The sequence below is a fragment of the Rhamphochromis sp. 'chilingali' genome (assembly GCF_963969265.1).
Source record: "Rhamphochromis sp. 'chilingali' genome assembly, chromosome: 9".
NCBI classification, from domain to species: domain Eukaryota; kingdom Metazoa; phylum Chordata; class Actinopteri; order Cichliformes; family Cichlidae; genus Rhamphochromis; species Rhamphochromis sp. 'chilingali'.
In genome coordinates, this window is record NC_137936.1 from 36,553,418 (window position 1) to 36,575,381 (window position 21,964).

Sequence of the window (21,964 nt, forward strand, 5' to 3'; positions counted from 1 at the left end):
GGAGCTAATTTGCTTTTATTTGTATTCTGAAAGATTAATTAAATGTCTGCTAGTGATTCAAAATTCTATATTTGTGTTTACCAGTACAATGAAAATGTAATCACACATAAAAACATGCTCTAAGAATGAGTGCTAATACCGTCGTGTCTTTTCTGCATAAGGAAACCTTGCATGCATATGAACTCTTCCCTTGCACAGCCTATCCTGAGCCCCTGAGGACATGGTGGAAACTCTGGTCCTGATATGAACACTCTCTTGCTGATTGTATTGGTGACGCAAAGCCTCCCCAGCTGAGCACTGAACACTAGGGGATTACACCCACACCCACATACTGTGCACACTGCAAAATACTGCTTACATACACAGGAGACGTAACAAGGAGCAGCATAGGTAACATAAACTAGCCTTATGTGCACATAAGGCTGGTTTACATCATGACATAATTGCACATGCTGTATTTACTTACAGAGGTGTAAGCCATTTCGTATCTCTCTTAAACCAACAAACACACACATGCAGCTGGTCTTCTGCAGCGGTGCAATCCAGAGGTCATGACACCAACGTGTAAGATACGTGGAGCAGCTGATCGAAATCTCAGCCTTATGACATGGAGGATAACACAGGGATGGTAAGGCATTTATTTATGTTCTTACCCTATGATCATAATTTCTGTAGATTCTGTGATTCTGTGATTGTGGAGTACAACACTGTTGATATGATGTATTTTTTTAATTTTCATAGTCTATTAATTGACGTTAATTGTCCCAAATTGCCAACCCAAAAATGATTAATTTATTCTGTCAAGTGTATAATTCAGATAGAGTGGAAGCACAGGTTAGGGGAGTAAGCATGTCGTGCACTGTATTGATCACCTGATCATAAAAATGATTTGTCCCTGTACCGTGTGGTCAGACATGTGTCTCTAGTTTCATTTGTCCACGTTGGGCTGATACGTCTGCCTTCACACCACTGCAGTGGGGGTAATATCTTTATTTATAGTGCTCGCTATATTTATGACATTTCTGGAAATCTTGCTAGGATTTATTCCATGATGGGTTTAAACTTCATGGGTGGATCAAAATTTTTATAATTCAATTATTATGAATTATCCATCAACCGGCTGGGGCTGTTCTGTGTGAAGCATGTTCTGTGTGGATTTCCCGTCTTCCTCCCACAGTCCAAACACGTGGGCCATAGGTGAGAGTGTGACCTTGAAAGGTTGTCTATGTTAGCTCTGTGATAGACTGGCGCCCCGTGAAAGCTAGAATAGGCTCCTGCAAGGCTCAATTGGATCAGCAGAAGAAAATGGATGGATCTTGAATGCAATACAAATATGCAAAAAATATGTTTTCAAGATTTCCCTGATTGTGTGCACAAAAAATTCAACTTAAGCTTTAAGTCTTGGGCTTTTAAGAAATAACATCACTGCTGAATCAAATGACTTGATGTCGAATCAAGACTGTAAAACAAAAAGTAATATGTATAAAACTAAAGATTATGAGGTATAATAAATAATAATAATAAAATGTTATTTTTGAGATAAAATATAATAATATTTAAATATATATTAGTGCAAAATGAACCAAAACTTTCTGCAGTGCCTATCACAACTGGAGGAAAGTGAAAAAATATAATAATTCTGTTGTTTGCTTGATTTTGCCCTTTAGTCTTACCCACATTGCCGACTAGGTTTCAGAACTGCATCAGAAACAAGTGAAGCTTGGCGCTAAACCAGATTTTGTGGGTTTGTGTATTCATTTATTCTTTAACATTCTGTTGTGAAAACAGACAAAAACACCCCTACGTGATCTCCTGCACGGTCTGTTTCTGCAACATTTAGTTCCTGTAAGAAACGCAATATTTATTCTCCCTCTGAAGCGCAGGAGTAAGTAGTCACTGGCTCAGGTCGGTCCACGGAGAGAGAGCAATCGGAAGGTGCGTGCTCGTCATCATCAGAGACAAACAGGAGTGATGAGAGATAAATGGAGGGGAAAAAACATTAAGATAAAGCAAGAGGCTAGCAACCACACAAAGGAAAATTCTCTTTTCAAAGGGTTATACATAAGATTGACATCGGAAGAAATACTCCTCTGCAGCCTTTAATTTACATAGAACAGCACGAATATGAGCCTACTCTCTGGTATTTCCACAAGTTGATTCTTTAACAATCTGAAATTCGATGCTGTTTTCGATGAGGGAAAAAATAAATAAAAAACAAAAAAAGAAATACCCAAATGTGACACAGGAGATGGAGAATCATATGACATGATGTTACTTATCTTCATTTCTACAATATGCCATGTCATGTCAAAGAGCATGGGAGCATGAGAGTGAGTCTGACCCAGCAGCCAAAGCAGCACGGCCAAGGAGAGAGAAAAACCGGAGGCAGGGGTTTTCCCAAGCCGCGTTATTGCACAACTCTCACAATACTCTACTATAAATAAAGGCTGGTAACAGATTTTGGGCCTAGAACTGTAAAAGTGTTTAGAGATGCGCTTCGCTGTCTCCTCTGGTCTTTTTCGCTCTGCCCTTTTTAATGTCTCAAAAAACAGAGAATTCCCCTTTTAGTGTCCAGATACAACGCATTTAGCTGACAGTGGTGCACATTTTAGTAAATGTAAGTAAAGCGAAACCAAGAAATCTGTTGTTGAAATGAATTATTAGGATGATTTCACATGTTTTTGAAGCTTACATTTTGTGCAACAATTGCAAAAAAGTAATCAGTTTAAAGACATGGCACATTTTTGTGCATAGCTGCACCAATAACAGCAGTTAACCTACTGCGCTTTTGCGGACGGCTTTCAAGGACAAGTTTTGTTTATATGTTTTGGTTTGAGTGGCTCTGGTGGGCTTCACTGAAAGACTGTCTGTGCAGTTCTCTGATTTGCGGCCGGTGGAAAATTCTCATTTGGGATTTGAGTACACACTGCTTGAAAGCCTTGCAGTCAACACTTCATCAGCGAGTGAGGTCAACTCTCTCACACCTCACACAACGGGTGTACACATATACACAAACACTCATGGTCTGACAAAGACACTCACAGCGGCTCTCTCTCTCTCGCTCTCTCTCTCTCACACACACATGTGCACACACTGACACGGTTTGGGCCCGCCTAACCAATCAGAGAGAAGTGGAGTAGGTTCCCCCAGAAGTGGGTGGGAGAGTTGTTGAAACAGAAGTCTGTCTCAGGACACATAAAGTTTGCGTTGGTAGTTTGCAGAACTTTTCTGCTTACTAGTTCCCTAAAACACATTTTATTTTTATTTTTTTATATTGGCATTGTTTTCTTTCTTTCTTTCTTTTTTTACTGAACTCTGGGGTCCATCAGAGCACAGCTTGAGCACGGAATGGCTGAACTGGTTCGAATCCGTAAGAAAAAGCTCCAGATACCCATCTCTAGGTAAGACAATTAATAGACTTTATGTTTAGTTCACTACACACTCCAGCTTCTATTTGATTACATGAACAGGGCAAGAGGACTTTATCAAACATGCTTGCTTTTGTTTGTTTTTTGTTACAATAACGTTCAGCAGCACAGCATTTCTATGCAGGAGATTTTCTGTTTTGCAAAAGTGGAAATGTGTGACTCAAAAATACACTCGGAGTTAGAGGGTTATGGTTTGACATGTTTCACACCGTATTTGCTCTAATTAAGTTCAACAAGTATTTTGCGTTTAACCTTTTGGTCGTACAAATATACATAGTGACATGAGAGAAGAAACGTGTTTTACTCCAAGTGTGAACACTTGTCTTGCCCACGCTTTTGCTGAAGGAGGTAGCTGTTGCAGAAGCGGTGGGTCATGTGGTTTTGTTTTGGTGAACTCATCTGTTTTTTAGTTTGAGCAGGGTTCAGAGCTCCAAACCTTGTGGGGTTTTGAGTGCGGACAGGGGTGGGGGTTGGGATGACGTTGTTTTATTAATTTGTGCTTGCAAATGAGATGCCATTAAGTCCATTCTCTTGTGCTCATCTATACTTGGAGAGGACGACATTCTGCAGTGTGTAGATGTGTAGATTCAACAATGCTTGAGCCAAAGGAGAATTTGTCATCTTTTTCTATAAACACACTTTCACGAGTGCACTTGACGAGTAATTTCCTGTAAACGTCCTGTCAAAGGTTCTTCTGCCGCAAACAGTTGAAACAAAAAAGGCTGTGTTATCATGAAAGATTACTTGAGATAGAAAGTGAGCGGTGGTATTCAGATGCATGCTATTTTTATGACTCGACAGCTTTCAAAAGCCTTTGCCAGCGTGATAAACACTTGAAAAGCTGTGAGCGTCTCATCCCCAGGAGTTGGCTCCATTGCCCGGCCTTACGCTGTTTGAACACAGTCATTCTGGTCACCATATGGGCAACGCACTAAGATGTTTTGAAGAAATTATCTGCGGCACGGATACTGTATATTATCACGTCGATATATTTCAGAAGTCAAATGAAAACACAATCACAGCAGAAAGATTCCAGTCCTACAAACTAAGGATACGAATTTAATGACAACTGGATCAGACGCGGAGCTTTGGGACTCATTCCTGAGAGGAGGTTACAGTAACACAGGCAGGTGGGTTACACTCTGAGCGACATCGAGCATTTGCTTTCTATTATACTTGAGGGGATGTGCTTCCAGCACGTAATTTGATTAAAAGTTTCGAAACCAAAAAGAGGCAGCGTGTTCTCAGAGAACATTTAGATAAAGCACAAAATTATGATTTTTTTCAGGGAGTATATTTTGATATAATTTGAGTTACATAAGGGCCTAACCATGGGAAGCTTTCCTCTCATGGAAAATTTGGCACTAATGATGCCCTTTTTGGACAGCTTGGCACTTAAATCACTTCCAAATGAGCTTTTTCCGTTCATCAGGATTTCTCAACTGATTGTTAAAACACTTTGGACGTCATTTCACTGACTCAAGACAACAACAAGTGCTGTCGGTCTGCAAAGACCTGTTCACGGAGCTGCAGGTTCAAGCTGTTCCTATTTGTATCCTAAAATAACACCGTAGGCAGAATAAGTCACAGAAAACACTGATTTTTGTTCCTTAGCTATTGTTTCTGGACCCAAACAGAACTTTAATGTTTACCCATCCCGCTTTTTACTTATTGCACGTGGATGCTGAGACGTGCAACAATTTTCAAGCACCAAAAATGATTCCAATATTTCGTTTACTTTCAGGCTGAGGAGCATGCTGAAGCAGCTAGACGAGAAAGATGTTGATTTTGAAGAAATCAAAAAGAACCTGGAATACACAGCATCGTTACTAGAGGCAGTGTACCTCGATGGAACAAGGTAAAATAATACAATAAGAAGAAGAAGAAGAAAAAGAAGATAAAATTGTAGATCAGTTTTGTAGATCAGTGCTGAGCTTTCACATCCTGGGTAAGCAGCGAGGGGAAAGCACTAACCACCACAGTATAGTCCTGCCAGAAAAACAATATAAGTGTAAAAGATGTTATTCAAGGAGTACATGGGACACCTAATGTGTGATTAGCTTTTATAACTGAAAAAAGATCAGTTCATGTCTGTTTGATCAGCTTCACTTACATCTTCCTCTGAGTTGTCTTGTACTTTTAAAGTACTTTTTAAAGACTTTGATGAGATCATTGATAACACTGTCATGTTGCTACAATATGAAGTTGCAATCAGCAGCAGGTTAGCTTAGCTTAGTGCAGAGACTGAAAATGGCAACTCACCTTTGTACATCCCTAAAGTCCCTAATGAGAACTTAACACCTGTTTTGTTTAGTTATTCCTTTAAACAGTGACTCATCTGGGGCACATTTCACCATTGCGACTAAACTAAATGACCACAGTGTTCTCTAAGAGATATAGCTAGTTTTGAAACTGTTACAAACAGAAACTAGAAACCAGCATGTGTGAGAAAGTGGGATTTTGGGTTAGCTACAGATGGCTGATAGAAGTATTTTAACAATCACATGGATTAGCAGTGAAAGTCATATGAAAAAGAAAGTTTTCACCCGATTATATCTAATCCTGTGAAAAAATAAGTACACCCCGTTATGCGGTAGCTTATTGTCTATATGACCTTATCAGTTCTCAAATCATTGTGGAGAATTTTAGGCCCACTCTTGAGTTGTTTGACAAATGTGTTTATGCAGAGTTCTCAGTTCAGTCAGGTTGAGGTCTGGACTTTGACTGAGCCATTTTATCACCTTCATTCTTTTCTTTTTCAGCAATTCTGCTCTAGATTGTTGGTGTGGTATCAATGACGTGTTGCATGACCTAATTTCACCCAATTTAGCAGTTGAGCAGATGGCCCCACATTTGAGTCTAGCATATTGTGGTATATAGAGGAGTTCATGTGTGACAATGAGTGTAAAGAGCCCAGGTTCTGCTAAACTAGTCTGAAAACTATTGTTCATGACTGTTTTCAGCTGCATGCATTATGACCAGACATCTCAGCTTTGGTCTTTTCTGTCCAAAACACATTGTTCCAGAAGTCTTGCGGTTTGTTTCGATGCAACTTTACAAACCTAAGTCGTGCTGCCAATTTCTTTTTGGAGAGACAAGGCTTTTTCCTGGCAACCCTTCCAAACATGCTGTACTTGTTCTGTCTTTTTCTTATTGTACTGTTATGAGCTTTAACATTTAATATGCTAGTTGAGGCCTGTAGAATCTGAGCTGTAGCTCTTGGGTTTTTTTGTAATGTGTTTGACCTTATGGCGTGGTCTGACCTTGTTGTGAATCTCCTGGAAAGATTGTTTCATTGCACTCACCTGAATGCTTCACACCAGCAAAATGACAACGCCTGTACCTTTATAGAAGTGCCCACACCTTCTGATGATCAATTAATCACGGGGATCTGATTAGCTCCTGATAGCTACCTACTTTCTTATTTCCTATGGATTCACTAAGGGTGTACTTAGTTTTTCACAGGACTGCATAGAGTCCTATGAAAACTTTCTTTTTCTCCTGACTTCTCAGGCCTTCCCCTGCATGTCAGATGAGGAAACTGATAAGAAAAGTTTGGTGTCATCAGCACAGCAGCCATGTAAGTGTCTAACAGCAGAAAGTGGTCTTTCAGGAATGGTGGTCTGGTAGCCTGATTTACAAAGCCTGAGGTACACAATCCATGAAGTGTGAAACGGAGGATTTTATGATCCAGTGTGTCATAGAGAAAACAGAGTGAAAAAAAACATGTTGCTTTCTGCAATTTTAGGTGCTGTTTCTCTGCTAATATTTGAGTGGAAGCAGTACGATGAAGTCTCTTTTGGTTGCCTTTCATAAAAACCAGAGTAAAAAGTGCCAAAAGTCTTTCTGGGAGTAGTAACTTCTTACTTAGCTTATTTAACAGACATACAATTGAAATTAAATTTTTAAATTAAACTTTTGACTGGACAGTTAATGGAAGTATTTCTAAATAAATCTAAATGTGTAATATAAAATTATCCTTACACCATTAAACGTCTCTGAACCACAGTGATATCGCAGAGGCACATTATTAGTGCTGCTCATTCATTCTCAGTCTTCATTTTTACCGTGTCTTAATATTGTCTAACAGTCACTGTTTCTCACAGGCAGTGTCTGGAGTCTGAAGATGACCTCCAGCAACTGCAGTCAGACGGGGTGCCGTCAGAGGTCACCGACTGGCTGGCTTCCACTTTCACCCAGAAGATCCGCCGTCCTACGCGGCGCTCTGATGAGAAGCCCAAGTTTCGCAGCATTGTGCATGCAGTGCAAGCTGGGATATTTGTGGAGCGGTATTACGTTTCATTCATTTCTATTTCAGAACTGCAAGCATAATGAATGATGTTATGGAAAGGATCCAAATGCAGGACATGTACTGTAGGGAAATTATAGAAATAAAAGAAAGACCCAGACATGATAATCTAAAAAAAAACAGAAAATCCAGACAAAAAAATCTAAAAGGCAAAAATGATGGAAAGACACAGAACATAAACATGGATTAAACAATGAGGCTAAACTATACAGAATATATACACAGAGGAGATTGACTGGGAAACAGGACAGTTATGAGGGCAGAACGCAGGAGGAACAAGTAAAGGAAGGTAAAAAAGGCTGAAGAGGAGCAGATCATAAAGGAAAGAAAAGACAGAAAGTAAATGAGATACCACAGAAAACCTGCCATGAAGCTAAAATTGGGACACTGCTACCCAGAAGACCAGGAGAGAGATGCACAGCAGGTAAAAGCAAACACAGGGAACCACAGGGGAACGAGAACTATACGAGAACAGAATAAAATAAAATAAAAACTGGGGCCAACTACTCAATACTATAACAGACAATAACAGACATCACTAGAATGACAATGAAATCTCAACAAGAATGGAAGCTCAAAGTGTCATGACCAGAGTCATTATGAAATCAAAATTTGAATGCAAAACTCAAAATGATAAACAAGAACTCAAAACCCTGGAATCGTTTTTTAAAACAGCAATTCATAAAATACTGACTGGAAGACACAGAAGCAGTCATACAGCAGTAACTCTCTTTTATGAAACTTAAATAATAAGAAACAAGGAAACAAGCATCTCATATAATAAAAGTCCCATTATAAATTACTGATTTCATTGTCTGTACAATAAGTCCGATACAAGCTCACACTCTGTTGTTATTATTACGTCCACAGCAAACACAGCCTGCTACACACGGCTGTGAAACATTATCTCCATTTTCTTGTTAAAACTTCCTTCCAAAGCAGACAGGGACTTTAGAGGAGTTATATAAACAGCTCCTAAACCGAGGTCGCTGCACAGCGTCAACATCTGAACTTTAACTGAACTCACCCTAAACATTCCCTTATTCCAGGATGTTCAAGAGGGCCTACACAGCAGCCATGCCGGACCAACCTGCAGCGGTCGTAAATTGCCTCAGGGTAAGCCCCCTCTAATCATAACTCTCACAGTGGGTTGGATCTTAGCTAAAAATATGGACATCACATAATCTATCGTATACACACCAAAAGTATACACCAGTACTTTCCTCTCTTGCTCTTTAGGACGTGGACCGTTGGAGCTTTGATGTGTTTGCTCTGAACTCAGCCAGCTCTGATCATGCACTCCGAACTCTGTTCTTTGAGCTGATCACCAGATATGAGCTCAACAGTCGCTTTAAGGTCTTTTAACTTTGCATTTCATTGTTTAGTTTGTATATAGTTCATCGTCTATACAATGACTCATTATAGTCATTGGAGAATTTCAGTGCTTTGGATGGAAGATCTCACTGTAATATAATCAGAGCCACTCTGAAGGAGTATTATTGTGAGGAACTGGTGTTGTCATTTGCAGATATTATCAGGCATATGGGTTTTATTATCCTTTGTGGTGTTTGGAGGGCTAATGGGTTAGCAAATTATGTGTGTAAATCACATGCATCATGCCTTATTACAACATCCAGGTTGTTTTAGCTTTTACTGTTGACATAAACTTTGTGAACCTGTGGTATTTTAAACATAGCTTTACTTTTGATGATTATGTAACTATTTTTGCAGATTCCCATCTCGTGCCTCACAGAATTTCTGTCTGCGCTGGAGAGAGGATACTGCAAATACAACAACCCCTACCACAACCACGTTCACGCTGCTGATGTAACTCAGACACTGCACTGTCTGCTGCTGCGCTCCGGACTCGTGGTACAAAAGACTAACCTGGATTTTCTATTAAAGGATAAGGCCGGTGTGATAACTTTTCTTTTTAATTTTCTGAAAATTCCATGAAAAAATCAAAAGGAAGAATGTGTAGCGGCCCACCTTTTAACACTTTCCAAGCTTGCTGGCCTTTCTGTGGCACTGTGTCCCATTTGCTTTGACTGAATAGACAAATAGGTAACAAATATATAACCTATTTCTTTAGGAGTCACTTTCCTAATTTGCAGTGATCTGTTGCTTTTACAAATGTGGATTACACTGTGTAAAATGTTTTTTAGAAGTATATCGACAGACTAAAATATCCTAACAACTCTTATGGATTGCATTTACATTTTTTTTAAATACATGTGGCATTCATTATCACCCTGAAGATGAAGGCTAATGACCAGAGTCACTGCCTGACGTTAGCACCACAGTAAGGATCGATTGTAGAGCACAAATAACAATCAAATTCCAAAATGACTTTTACTTTCAGAGCCTGCAGTCCTGTGACAATAGAAATGATACTTCCTGTTTTGGTGGCGATGGTGTTGCAGGGAAACAGGATCTGTTCCATTCTAACTTTTCTTTAACCCACTAAGCACTGCTGTTTCAAAGTGAAAATTATGGAGACTAAATAAAGAGATGATGGCCTTTATGTTTTTCAAGGCCTCCCCACGTTAGGGAGTTCCCATGTCAGGACTTTCAACTTGTTACATTGTATCTATGCACTCTATGAGTTGCTGTCTTCATCATCTGACCTTTATGAAGGGTGTCTCTGGAAATATTGCACATACAGACTTTTGGCTTAGCGAGTAAAGCATAATTTATGGTCTTGCGAATGTGTCTGTGTACATTTCCGTTGTACATGTTTCCATTTAGACAATGAGCGGAAAGGGGTCTTTACCCCCCACCCCGAGGTGCTCCAACATCCTAACTGCACATCACTGGACACACATGACTTATACAAGCGAACCATAAAACATTCCAATATAAATAAAAATGCTGCATTAAAAGCACAGACAGTGACTGCAGTGGACACTTTACATATTTTTAACACTTGTAGGCTCTGTGTGGGCAAGCACCTACACCACTGGACATGAATGTGGAGCTATAAAAAGCGTCATGGGTGAAGCTGCTGTGGTGCGCAAATACAACCACCTTGGTGGGTGGTTGTATTCTGCTACTTCTAAGGCCAGATAAGGACCAGATGACTTTTATCATGTATATATTTAAAACTTTTAACTGAAAGATGGTGTACTTTCTTTTTTACCATTATAGTACTGTTGTTTTAATGGTTTTATATTTGTGTCTATCAAGCACTGGCTGACAGAGCTCGAGGTGATGGCATCCCTGTTTGCTGCAGCCATCCATGACTATGAACACACAGGAACTACAAATAACTTTCACATCCACACAAAGTAAGCTTTTTTTCTGCAATATTTTCTCAGCTATATATGAGCCACCTCCTGTTATGAAACTGTAAAATAGTAAGAGATATCAGGAAGTACAGAAATAGTGAGGTACGCTTTCTTAAAGCGTACCTCAGTATAGTTTTCTTCTTTCCTCTGTATCGTTTTAGTAAGAGAGCGAGTGAGAACCCTCTAAGGCAAACACAACTTCATGGACAGAACATCGTATTTTTAGACTTTCCACTTAGGAGGACTGAAGAACGTAGTCTCATGGCACCCATCATCATCATGCTTTATTTCGGGAATAAAGTACAAAGATGCCTGCCCACAGCAAAAGAGCACATCTGAACAGCAGATCTATCCCAAAGTCAGTAACTCTACTTGGAACATCATCTGACTTTGAGATAGATATGTAATATATATGATATGGGCTGAAAAATCAATGCAATAAGTTATTATGTATAGCACCTTTAACAACAGACTTTACAAAGTGCCTTGCCTGACAAGCAAAAGGACACAAAGAGAATAAAACAACAAAAATAACAGGTGCAATTTATTTAAAGTGGAGACAGATTCAAATGAAAAAAAGAAAGATTAAAATGTGGGTGCAAAACAAATAATGAAAGGCTAAAAAAGAAAACCCCAGAAATAATATGCAAGACAAGAGAGATGTTATTCAAACATTAAAAACCTATAAAGGACGACATCACATGAAATGGCATCACATAAAAGCACGTCTATAAAAATGTATTTTACGAAGTGATTTATTGGAAGCCTCTGATTCTACGAGACTTCCTCATTTCAAACATTTCTCCTCATTTCATAGCTGACAGGCCCTGATGCGAAAGCCATGACTGCATTTGACATTAAGCCTCAACTTTCAGGCAGAAGTGCTGCCTGAATGTGGCACAGGGCCAGACACGAACATGTGTTAAATGTGATTGCACTTAAAATCAATTCTAAAACAGGCAGAGAGCTAGTAGGGGATCAGGATCGGGGTAATGTGTGTCTGCTAAAATGAGTAGGAAGCCAAGAAATTAACTTTCCATGTAAACCAGAGGAGAACGTAGTAGCCTAACCTGGCGATTACCAAAGGAACAGTACTCTACTGTGCTGTGCTGTGCAAAAGTCTTGAGCATCAAGTTCTTGTGTCTTGACCATTTTCAGAGGAATGTTTGGGGTTTTTTGTTTGATGATCTGCTGTCCACTGAAGCCTCATCAAGAAAAGACACATTTTGGGTGCTTTTGCCTTTTTTCTCATTTTCCAAGCAGAAATATAAAGAAATGAGACTTTTGCACTGTAATTTGTAAGATTAAGTAATATAATTTCTAATTTTCAGGTATTGAGTTGACGAAAATGTGCCACCCAAATATAACTATATAGACTAAATAGTTATAAAGTCATCAGCTAGACTTTTAGGGTCACTAGATTTTTTTTTTAAAAAGTATGTCTCTGTCATCTGCATAGCAATGAAAGGAAAAACATTATGAATAAATGAGCCTGGTTCTGTCGGAGGTTTCTTCCTGTTAAAAGGGAGTTTTTCCTTCCCACTGTCGCCAAAGTGCTGCTCATAGGGGGTCATATGATTGTTGGGGTTTTCTCTGTATGCATTATTGCAGGGTCTACCTTACAACATAAAGTGCCTTGAGTCACCTGTTGTTGTGATTTGGTGTATAAATAAAATTCAATTGAACTGAATCATGAATATTAGGAAATTACAGACCCACAGAAGTCTTACCAGAATTTTTCATTTTTTACCACACACTTTTTACACTCCCCAACAGACCACTTTAACACACACCTTTGTGTTGTTGTCTTTAAAACCATTTCCTTAAGTGTTTTATTCAATGTTTATTTCACTGGTGAAAGGTGGCAGAAGCTTAAAAATAAATACTAATTGGAAAACTGTCCACAGTGGGCTTTATTACCCATTTTAACAGCTGAATGACAATGAGGGGATACAGGATGCTTGATTGATAAATCCGTTAATTATCTTACTTTAGTGAGTCATTAATACCCACACTGTGTCATTTTTCATTACATCCCACCTCCTCTTCAGCACTTTAAAATTCATCATTAAAGGCTTGCAGTCACAGTCATTAAATTGTTCCCAGAGGACTCTCCTTTTATCTCAGTCTCACCTCCTTCACTCAGAGCAACTGTGTTATTGAAGTTTTCACTTTAATGCACAGGAACACTTTACAACCTGCCCATCTGTCCGTCGACTGTCTGTAATAATCTCCACTCACCTTTTGTCTCCAAGGTCAGAGTTTGCATTGATCTACAATGACCGGTCTGTACAAGAGAGCCATCACCTGAGTGCAGCATTCCGCCTACTGCTGGACGACCAAATGAACATCTTTATTAATTTGACGCGGGAGGAATGGATGTAAGACCTCAAAATTTTACAGTGTTAATATTATTTTTATATTTTCATAACCTTAATAATAATTAATTTTTGTGTGTTATAAATCATGACCCATTTTCCCTCCCGAGCAGACAGTCACAGGGAGACATAAATAGGTCGTAGAAAAGTTTTCCCTCCTCTATTAGCTGTGTGATCAGTTGCTCACCTGTTGATCTCTTGTTGGAGAAACGTTTTTGCTGTCTGTATGTATGAACTTCACAAGCCTGTGTAAAAATGTCCCCATCGAGCTGTTGGTGTTAAAGGGCATTCTGAAAAGTCAAAAGTCCCCTGCAGAAATAAATTTGTTAACAATGTTATAAATGAGGTTTTAACCAACAGCAACAGCAACATTTAGTTAGAGTCTGGGCAAAGACAGCTGTTAAATGTAGATTAGGTTTGCAGTAAGTCCTCATATGCGTGTATATGCATAGGCATGATACAACATTGGGAGAAGAAAAATAAATAACGGAGAATTCATGCTGCAGGAGAATGTAGGAGAGCAAAGCTATAATTTGTTTATCTTAGTGTGTTTCCAATGTGACCTCTAGGAAAAACTAATTGGCCAAAAAGTAACATTTTATTAATTAATACTTTTGTTTTATTTTATTATGGATATATGGAATCGACTGAAACAATTGCAGTACATTTATTCACTAGTTTTAAATATCAGTTCTGTGGTTTGGAGCTAGTTTGTGGCTTTTGACAACATTTAGATTTTTATCTGTGACGACATTTATAATTATGTCATTATTCTATTTTATTATCGTTATTTTACATATAAACTGACATGCTTTGCTTTAAGGAAACAGCCCCCAGACCTCAAGTTGGTTAGTGCACTTATGGGAAAGCATACAGTGTCTCTTATAGCTGACCCTGGTCTTTGACCTCCTAAGATATCGTGTAACGACATATTCACCAAACAGCAGAGGAATAACAAACATAACAAACTCTGACTACAGCGTCTAAACTTGGAAATGTAGTAAAGAAGTTGCATTTGGTAGATGCTATAGGAATGTTGTGATACATACATTTAAAGTAAAAGTTAGCTGTAGTTGATGGTCTGCGGTGCAGTCTGCGATAACAACATATCTATACTCTGCATAGCTTCTTTGTTGGCTGCTGCTTCATATATTACTCACAGAATATGCGATTGGGGAGCTGTGCTGATATCACACAAGATAAACCCCAGCTGCATACTTTAGTGGGCTTTTCTAGCAGTCAGTGTTGCCATGGGAACAAGGAAATCTATTAGGAAATCTAAACAGGTTACAACCCCATTGAGCCTTCCTGTCTGTCATTTTTACTCACTCCTCATCAGCCAAGGTCAACTTGTACACTGTGTGTTTTTGTGTGTGTGCGTTCTCACAGGGAGCTGCGGTCACTCGTTATAGAGATGGTGTTGTCCACTGACATGTCCTCCCACCTTCTCCAAGTCAAAGCGATGAAATCCTGTCTACAACAACAAGAACGGTACTGCTAATAGACTGTGCTGTTGTTTGCACTGTGGCGCATAATCAGCAGGCCATGTAATGGATGCTTGGAGTGCAGTGAGCTGATTAGAATAGCCTGCACATGATGCAGGCAGTTTGGGTTCAGGCTGGCTGCTGTTTAGTCTGCTTTTCAGTCTGGAGACACAACAAAACAACAGTTAAAACAGTGGTTGCCTTATGCTCTCTACACCAGGATTGACAAGCCCAAAGCACTGTCTCTGTTACTGCACACGGCTGACATAAGTCATCCATCCAAGCCTTGGGCGCTGCACTCTCGCTGGACCAAAACCTTGATGGAGGAGTTTTTCAGACAGGTAGGCACTATATATATATATTCTGCTTAACAGGCCTGAGATATTTCCTATTTGTTGTTTGTCATCTCGCTATGCTCTTCATTTTATTTCACACAAATTCAAGGGCAGAGTGGCAGGCTCCTCTCTGAGCCTGTTTTGTTGCAGATTCTTTCCTGTTATCAAGAATTTTTTTTCTACTTTCTAAAAGTGCTTGCTCAGTGGGTCTTTACCCCCCACTTTTAAGCACCATATAACTACTATTTTGACTAGTGATGAGCATGGATTCATGTCAACAAGGATAACTAGAGATGTGAAGGAGAGAGTGCAGGGAGGGCAGAGTGCGTGGAGAAGAGTGTCAGCTGTGATTTGATTGGCTATGACATGTGGCTTAGAGTCAGTGGCAAAGTCACCAAACGTAGTCCTCTCTGTGTTGGGAGTGACGAGGATGGACACAATTACAAATGAGTACATCAGTTAGAGTTAGAGAGATGAGCCTGAGATGGTTTAAACATGTGCAGAGGAGGGATCGAGCATAAAGTGGACAAAGCATGTTTAATGTGGACCTTCATGGATATAGTGAAGGAAGACCTGAGACAGAGGAGGACAGTGTGGCAACACCTAAAGAGAGAAGCTGAAAGAAGATTTGTTTTGGATAAAAGAATAAGCTACTTGTTGCCAACAGTTAGATGAGAAGATGAACAGTAAATAGTGTGTAGTCAATAAAGAGTTTAAGCCAGCAGCTACCCAGCTCAGCTTAGTGCAAATACAGAAAACAAGGGGAACAACTAGCTTTAATCTCGCCAACCAACAAGAAAATCTGCCTGCTAACTTCCAAACTCACTAATTAAAACAGGACATCTTGTTACTGGATAAAAATAAAGTGTAGCCACTGTGATGCCACTGTTCTTACATCACTGATTCCACGTTGGAGTCCAGATTCAAATTTGTGAGCTTTCTTGTTCACTATACTCTGCAGATGAATGATGATTGTAGATGATTGTAGAGGAAGTCCAAATCCTCCAATTTGATTCCTCAGTGGTGAAAAAATGTTACACTGGAGCCTGAAGCCATACCTCAGAGAGAGCTTAGTACATAGTATGTTAGGCCTCTCTCTTTATCCTACCATATTAGACATTTACTTCCTCTATAGATCTTATCAGTCTCTGTGCCTTCACTTACTTCCCTTATTTGCCAGGCCTCTGTCGTTCGACCTTGCTGACGACTAACATGTTATGCTGTACACTATTGTTGTTTATCTGTTAGGATTGCCATTAGCTGTGCCCTAAACACAAAGCCAACAAAGATGATGTATATACTTTGTTGCCTGTAGCGGTTAAATCCAGCATTTTATCATTCAGCTTCTTACATGCACTTACATGCACTTACATGCACTGGCTTCCCAGTATATGTGATTTGATTTTCAGGCTTGTTAGTAAGGATGGCGGTCATTTTCTAAAACAAAAGTGCATTAGAGTTTATGTAGCCTGTCTCAAAGGTTGTCCTTGATTGCATGTGGTTTAGATGCCAGCTCATTTGTAGTTCTCGGTGCTCGCAGGCTTTTGCCACACAATAAATGTAAATTCAAAATATAAAAGAACACATTATGTTATATTCTTAGACATCTCCATATCTGCCCTGGTGCTCCCTGGTCTCCATCTGACTTATTAGCTCTGTTATTAACTGCATGATTGATGAGTCAAAGGGCTGCATGCCTAATAAGAGGCAGCAGTTTTTGTAAATTGCTTGTATAGGGAGGGTGGATATTACGTCAGAGCTAAAGAAATCCATAAAAATATCTCGTTGATATGACGCAGAGGCAGCAGAGAAGGAAAATCTCTCCTAACAGCTTATTCTGCATTACTTTGGTACTAAAAAAATTAATCAATCTTAACAGCTCAAGTTTTAACCCTTTAAAGCCTGAACCATGAAATAATTGCTTTAATAATAATTGTTTATTGAACATTCTGACAAAATAATAAAACATAAATTCAATATCAAAATAAATTTTGCTTTATTTTGTAATTCATTGCTTAAAAATGTATATTTTTGTTATGACTTTTTTTCAGATCTTATGTAGTCTCAAAAACCCATGTACATGTCATATATAATGTAATGCACTTGACTTTAAAGGGTTACATATGGGAAATAGAGGACTGCAGAGAATCAGTGTTGTTGCCTTTAAAGCCTCACAAACCCCAAATAGAAAGTCAAGCTATCATGTTTTTGTTGACCTTTGGGGAAAAGTATATAATAAAACAATATAATGAGCCAAAAGCTGAGGACTGCAAGAAGTGGCTTTTGGTCTTGACTTTAAAGCATCAGCTGACGCTATAGCTGTTCTTCAGCTCAGCAGGAGACGCAGTTATCCAATCAGGTGGAGGGACTCTTTCTGTTGATGTCTGAGTTACTATGAGAACATAATTACCCCACAGAGAAAATGCTTGCTGTCCTGATTGTCTGGCTTTTTGGCGATGTTAGTTGGCACGACTGTAGTGAGTGTATTTACAGTGACTGCTGCACGAAGCTGCTCCCACTCTGCTTTTTTTACTACCTGGATCTGAAGGAGATCAGAACAGAAGAGGTGTGGGAGAGCGCTGTTGTCTCAGAAACAAGACGTGTGCGTACCTATGAAACACGTTTTCTTTCTGTTTGGCTGTTAATTAAAAAACGTTTGAACAGTCTCATAGTTTCAGGAGGCGACTGTTGGAACAAACTGACCTTTTAAAAGTTATTTTCAGGTGTTGTGTGGGATGCCCTTTAAGTATCTTCTTTCTCTCTTTCTATCTTTGTGAGGGTGATAGAGAGGCAGAGCTCGGCCTCCCCTTCTCTCCACTGTGTGATCGACAAACCACCCTAGTAGCTGAATCCCAGATCGGTACGTCTCATAAATCACACCCTCTTTTTTTAAAACCAGCTTCCTCATCGCTTTTGTCTGTTGTTTATGCCTTTGTAAGATTTTCAATAAATATCCATCTCAGATACATAAAACAAGTAAAATTTATTCTCTAGTGAAGCTAATCACATTTTTTCTCTTTCCAAAAGTAACAAGCCAGTGGCAGGATTTATGTTCATTTTATTTTTAACAGTTCACAGTGATATTGCAGCATATGCCCTTTGAATTTTAGTGTTTGAATCACTGAAATGCACTCAAATTTCTTTACTGACATTAAAGACGTAACAAGGTTTTAGTATTTTTGAGTCACTAACAGTTTACTTCACATGTTGATATGCTGGATTTTGTTCTCGCAGGTTTCATAGACTTCATTGTGTATCCTACATTTTCTCTGCTGACCGATATGGCTGAAAAGATTGTTATTCCTTTGGTGGAAGAGAACCCAGGCCCACCAGACCCCTGCAACAGACATAGGTAAACACAAGGCCTGTGAAACCTGCTGGGAAAATAAACTTTATTGCACTTTTGGTTTTAGATATTAATATAATAATAATAATGATGGATTGGATTTATATAGCGCTTTTCAAGGCACCCAAAGCGCTTTACAATACCACTATTCATTCACTCACTGGTGGAGGTAAACTACAGTTGTAGCCACAGCTGCCCTGGGGCAGACTGACAGAAGCGAGGCTGCCATATCGCGCCAAAGCATTTGACACACATTAGAAGTCTGTTTTTACTGTGATATTGAGTGGCACACAGAGTTTGACTAAAACTGATTTTAAAACTCTTGAAAACCTACTTCCTTCGTGTGTCTTAGTACAATTAGTCATTAAATGGCTCCATCTGTCACTCAGATGGACAGACACAGCACTGACACTGCATAATTTTTTAGCTTTAATAGAATTCAAACTGGGGACTTGTTAAAAAAAAAAGTATCTATACAGTTGTCCCAAAAGGAGGAAATTAACTTCAAACTTTTTTCAGGCTTTAATTATGCTGTAAAGCTGGTCAGTTTAACGTGAAGGTCTACTTGACATGCTTTTGGAGTCAAGCTCTGGTTATTCAGGAAACTTCAGTTTTTGGCTCTTTTGCAGTTTTACACTTGGAGCTTGTAGTTTCACTAATTCTTTGCTTTCTATGTATATGTTGATCATGTACACCGTGTTTTTTATGTTACTATCATTTGCTGAGTTGGTCAAAAACCTGTAATCATGACTTGATAATTTTGAGTGACAAAACATGATCATTATTCAAAGGTGAATTAATCTTCAAATTTGTAGCAGTAACTGCTCATTTTAGACACACCAGAAGGATAACCAAAGTCAGTAGGAACTCAAAAGTGTCAGCACAAAATCCTGTTTATGTGCTGCTTATTTTCCTTTTAATTTGTTTTCTTTTTATTGAAGATATATTTGAAGATAATTTCATGGAAAAAAAGTGCAATCCTTTACCTTGGTGTAGAAAATCTCAGGTTAAGCTGAGTCATTTGTTTTCATGACTGGAATATGAATATGCATACAAACAGCACTGTTTTCTTTCACCAGTAATCTTTGGAAGGAGAGCTCCAGAGGCCTGCAGTGGAGCCTCGCACACATCACAGCTGAGCTGGTGAGCTTCCGCTCTACTTGGACACGGCACACTGAGGACAACAAGCTCAAATGGAAGGAAAGTGGCTCAAATGGTGGGTTGTATAATTATTTGTTTATACGTGCAAAAATCACAAATATGCATTAAAATATAAAAAAAATAAACACAATTGAGGTTTTATTTAAATGTCTATACTTAATTTTATATTCTACTTAGTCTCCTTTTCTGCTCGCACATATTTCAACAACTCAAATTTAAAAAGATCACCTTTAAAAAGCTTGACAACCTCTTTTAAAGTAGAATAAAAGACCTGTTGCTGATCTGGCTTAGGAAAAGCCTCTTTGTTCCATAAATGCGCTCAGTACCCTTGATTTGATTTGTTATCTAAATTCATTTTAGAATGATCTCATGTTGAGATGAATTCATACAGATATTATTTTCTATTCAACCTAACTAGATTTTCTGATGTCTTTTCCCAATCTTCTATATCCTCCAGGATTTTCAGACCCCGGCGAGACAAAAGAGCAGCGATCGAGACAAGAAGTGTTGTCAGAAAAATCCCTGCAAGACCCCACTACAGATACAAAATAGCAGACAGCAGCTCCTTTGTAATACGTGTTTGCAGAATAGAAAAAAGTAACACTTTTGTAACAAAACTCAGATACCTTTTACTTTAAAAACTGAGAGATCTTACCAAGGTAAGATGTAGCGTAATCACAGAAACTTCCTCATTTTAAATGTAGCATACTACAATAATTTAAATACAAAAGTACACATGCTGGTCATGTTATACAGTCTAGTCCATATCATTAATTTAATTTGTCAACTAAACAGCTGTAAGTTACATTTGAACTTTCAAAGCATAAAACAATCATTTAACCTTAAAATAAACTTTGTGTCATATATGAGTTTTTTGTAGTCTGTTTCTTTGTCTGGGACATATTTACACATGGGCCAGTAATCCAGACATGACAACTCAATATAGGAACTTAAGTTAAATCGGTTATGTTTTGCATTTTCCAAACGTACAACAGTTAACTTTTTTTTTTTTTACTTAAAAGCAATATTTTAAATTTCTTTTGAAGAGCCTTTATTGTAGAAGGTAAAATTTGATATTACTCTGTATTAATTATCTTGTATTTAGAAAGCAATCATACCATAGTTCCTTGGTTATTGCACCTCAAAAATAATGATAATGAATTAAAAAGTAATAATGCAAGTGAACTAAAGAGGCTCTTAGAATTTAAAAGGGAGAAATACTTTAAGGAATAAGTAGTAATAATAAATAATAAAGAGGTAGAGGCCGATGTTTGGTCAGCCAAAATTAACCATTATAAGATGGCAAAGCCCCTGCGACCCTGAAAAGCGGTAGCGAATGGATGGAAGATGGTAAAGCATGCATTCAAATTTAAAGTGTTCTCTGCTCTCCCAGCAAGAGGAGCTATAGAGCAAAGACTGCAATGGCCCAGGGGTAGTTCAGCTTCACAACCAGCTTCATATTTTAATGCTCGTCAGTGAAGCAGTTTGGAATTGCACCATCGCTTTTCTTCTTACAACAGATGGGAAAAAAATGTTTTTCTAATTTGAATCAGCTGATAGTCTTTAAATGAATAAATGCCACAACAACAACTGAAGACACAGCTCTGCTGCTTGTCAGTATGATTTGCATGATTTGAGCTTCCATCCCAACACCCACTTTGAATATAAAATGAATATAAATCCATCACACAGCAAGACAGTAATGACTGTTACACAAAGAGTCTTGTGTTAAAGAAAAAACTGTTCTGTAAGATATGGATATCCTTTCTATAATTCAGCTAAATTTTAGGTGCAACAGTGTAAATGTACATTACAAAATATTTTTTAAGTCTCTCTAACAGATAAAGTGCAATTGGGCTTTTATTCTGAAAGGATCCTTCACTATGTCCACCTCCAATCACAAAGGTGAAACGCTTTAACAGCTAAACTTGTTCACAGCAGTCTGTAAAGATACAGTATCCCACGCAGCTTAAACTGCTGCAGTGTTACAAAATGCATTTGTGAAATCTTGTCCTTTTATGAAAAATATGTGCTTTTATGCTCTTGCTTCAGATTGCGTTAAATTATTTAATAGCAGAGCGTCTATTTTTAGAGTAAAGTTAAAATCAGCTTTAGCTGAGCGCATGACCAATGATGCAACGATACGTGAAGACTTTAAGAATTCCTGCTAAAATGCATCTGGTTTTCTTTTTTTGACACTTGAATGGGCAAAGCTCTCCTGGTTCTTTGCATCTTC

At 38.6% G+C, this 21,964-nt stretch overlaps 1 protein-coding gene across 4 annotated transcripts; it reads left to right on the forward strand.

Annotated features, from left to right (window-relative positions):
• Nucleotides 1–359: 359 nt before the first annotated feature.
• Nucleotides 360–20,650, forward strand: LOC308402596 (dual specificity calcium/calmodulin-dependent 3',5'-cyclic nucleotide phosphodiesterase 1B-like). Of its 4 annotated transcripts, none has more exons than XM_080891555.1 (15): nt 360–390; nt 520–628; nt 5,173–5,286; nt 7,535–7,717; nt 8,787–8,853; nt 8,977–9,093; nt 9,469–9,609; nt 10,924–11,024; nt 13,280–13,405; nt 14,792–14,893; nt 15,107–15,227; nt 18,000–18,081; nt 18,456–18,573; nt 19,647–19,783; nt 20,186–20,650. In XM_080891555.1, the coding sequence occupies exons 2-15, from the start codon at nt 552–554 to the stop codon at nt 20,278–20,280; spliced, it is 1,581 nt and encodes a 526-aa protein (XP_080747681.1). In that variant the 5' UTR covers nt 360–390; nt 520–551; the 3' UTR covers nt 20,281–20,650. The 4 variants fall into 4 exon arrangements, with proteins under 4 accessions (XP_080747681.1, XP_080747683.1, XP_080747682.1 ...); XM_080891557.1 differs by adding an exon at nt 3,330–3,401 and having other exon boundaries at nt 377–628; nt 20,186–20,649; XM_080891556.1 differs by lacking the exons at nt 360–390; nt 520–628 and adding an exon at nt 3,188–3,401 and having other exon boundaries at nt 20,186–20,649.
• The last annotated feature ends 1,314 nt before the right edge of the window (nt 20,651–21,964 follow it).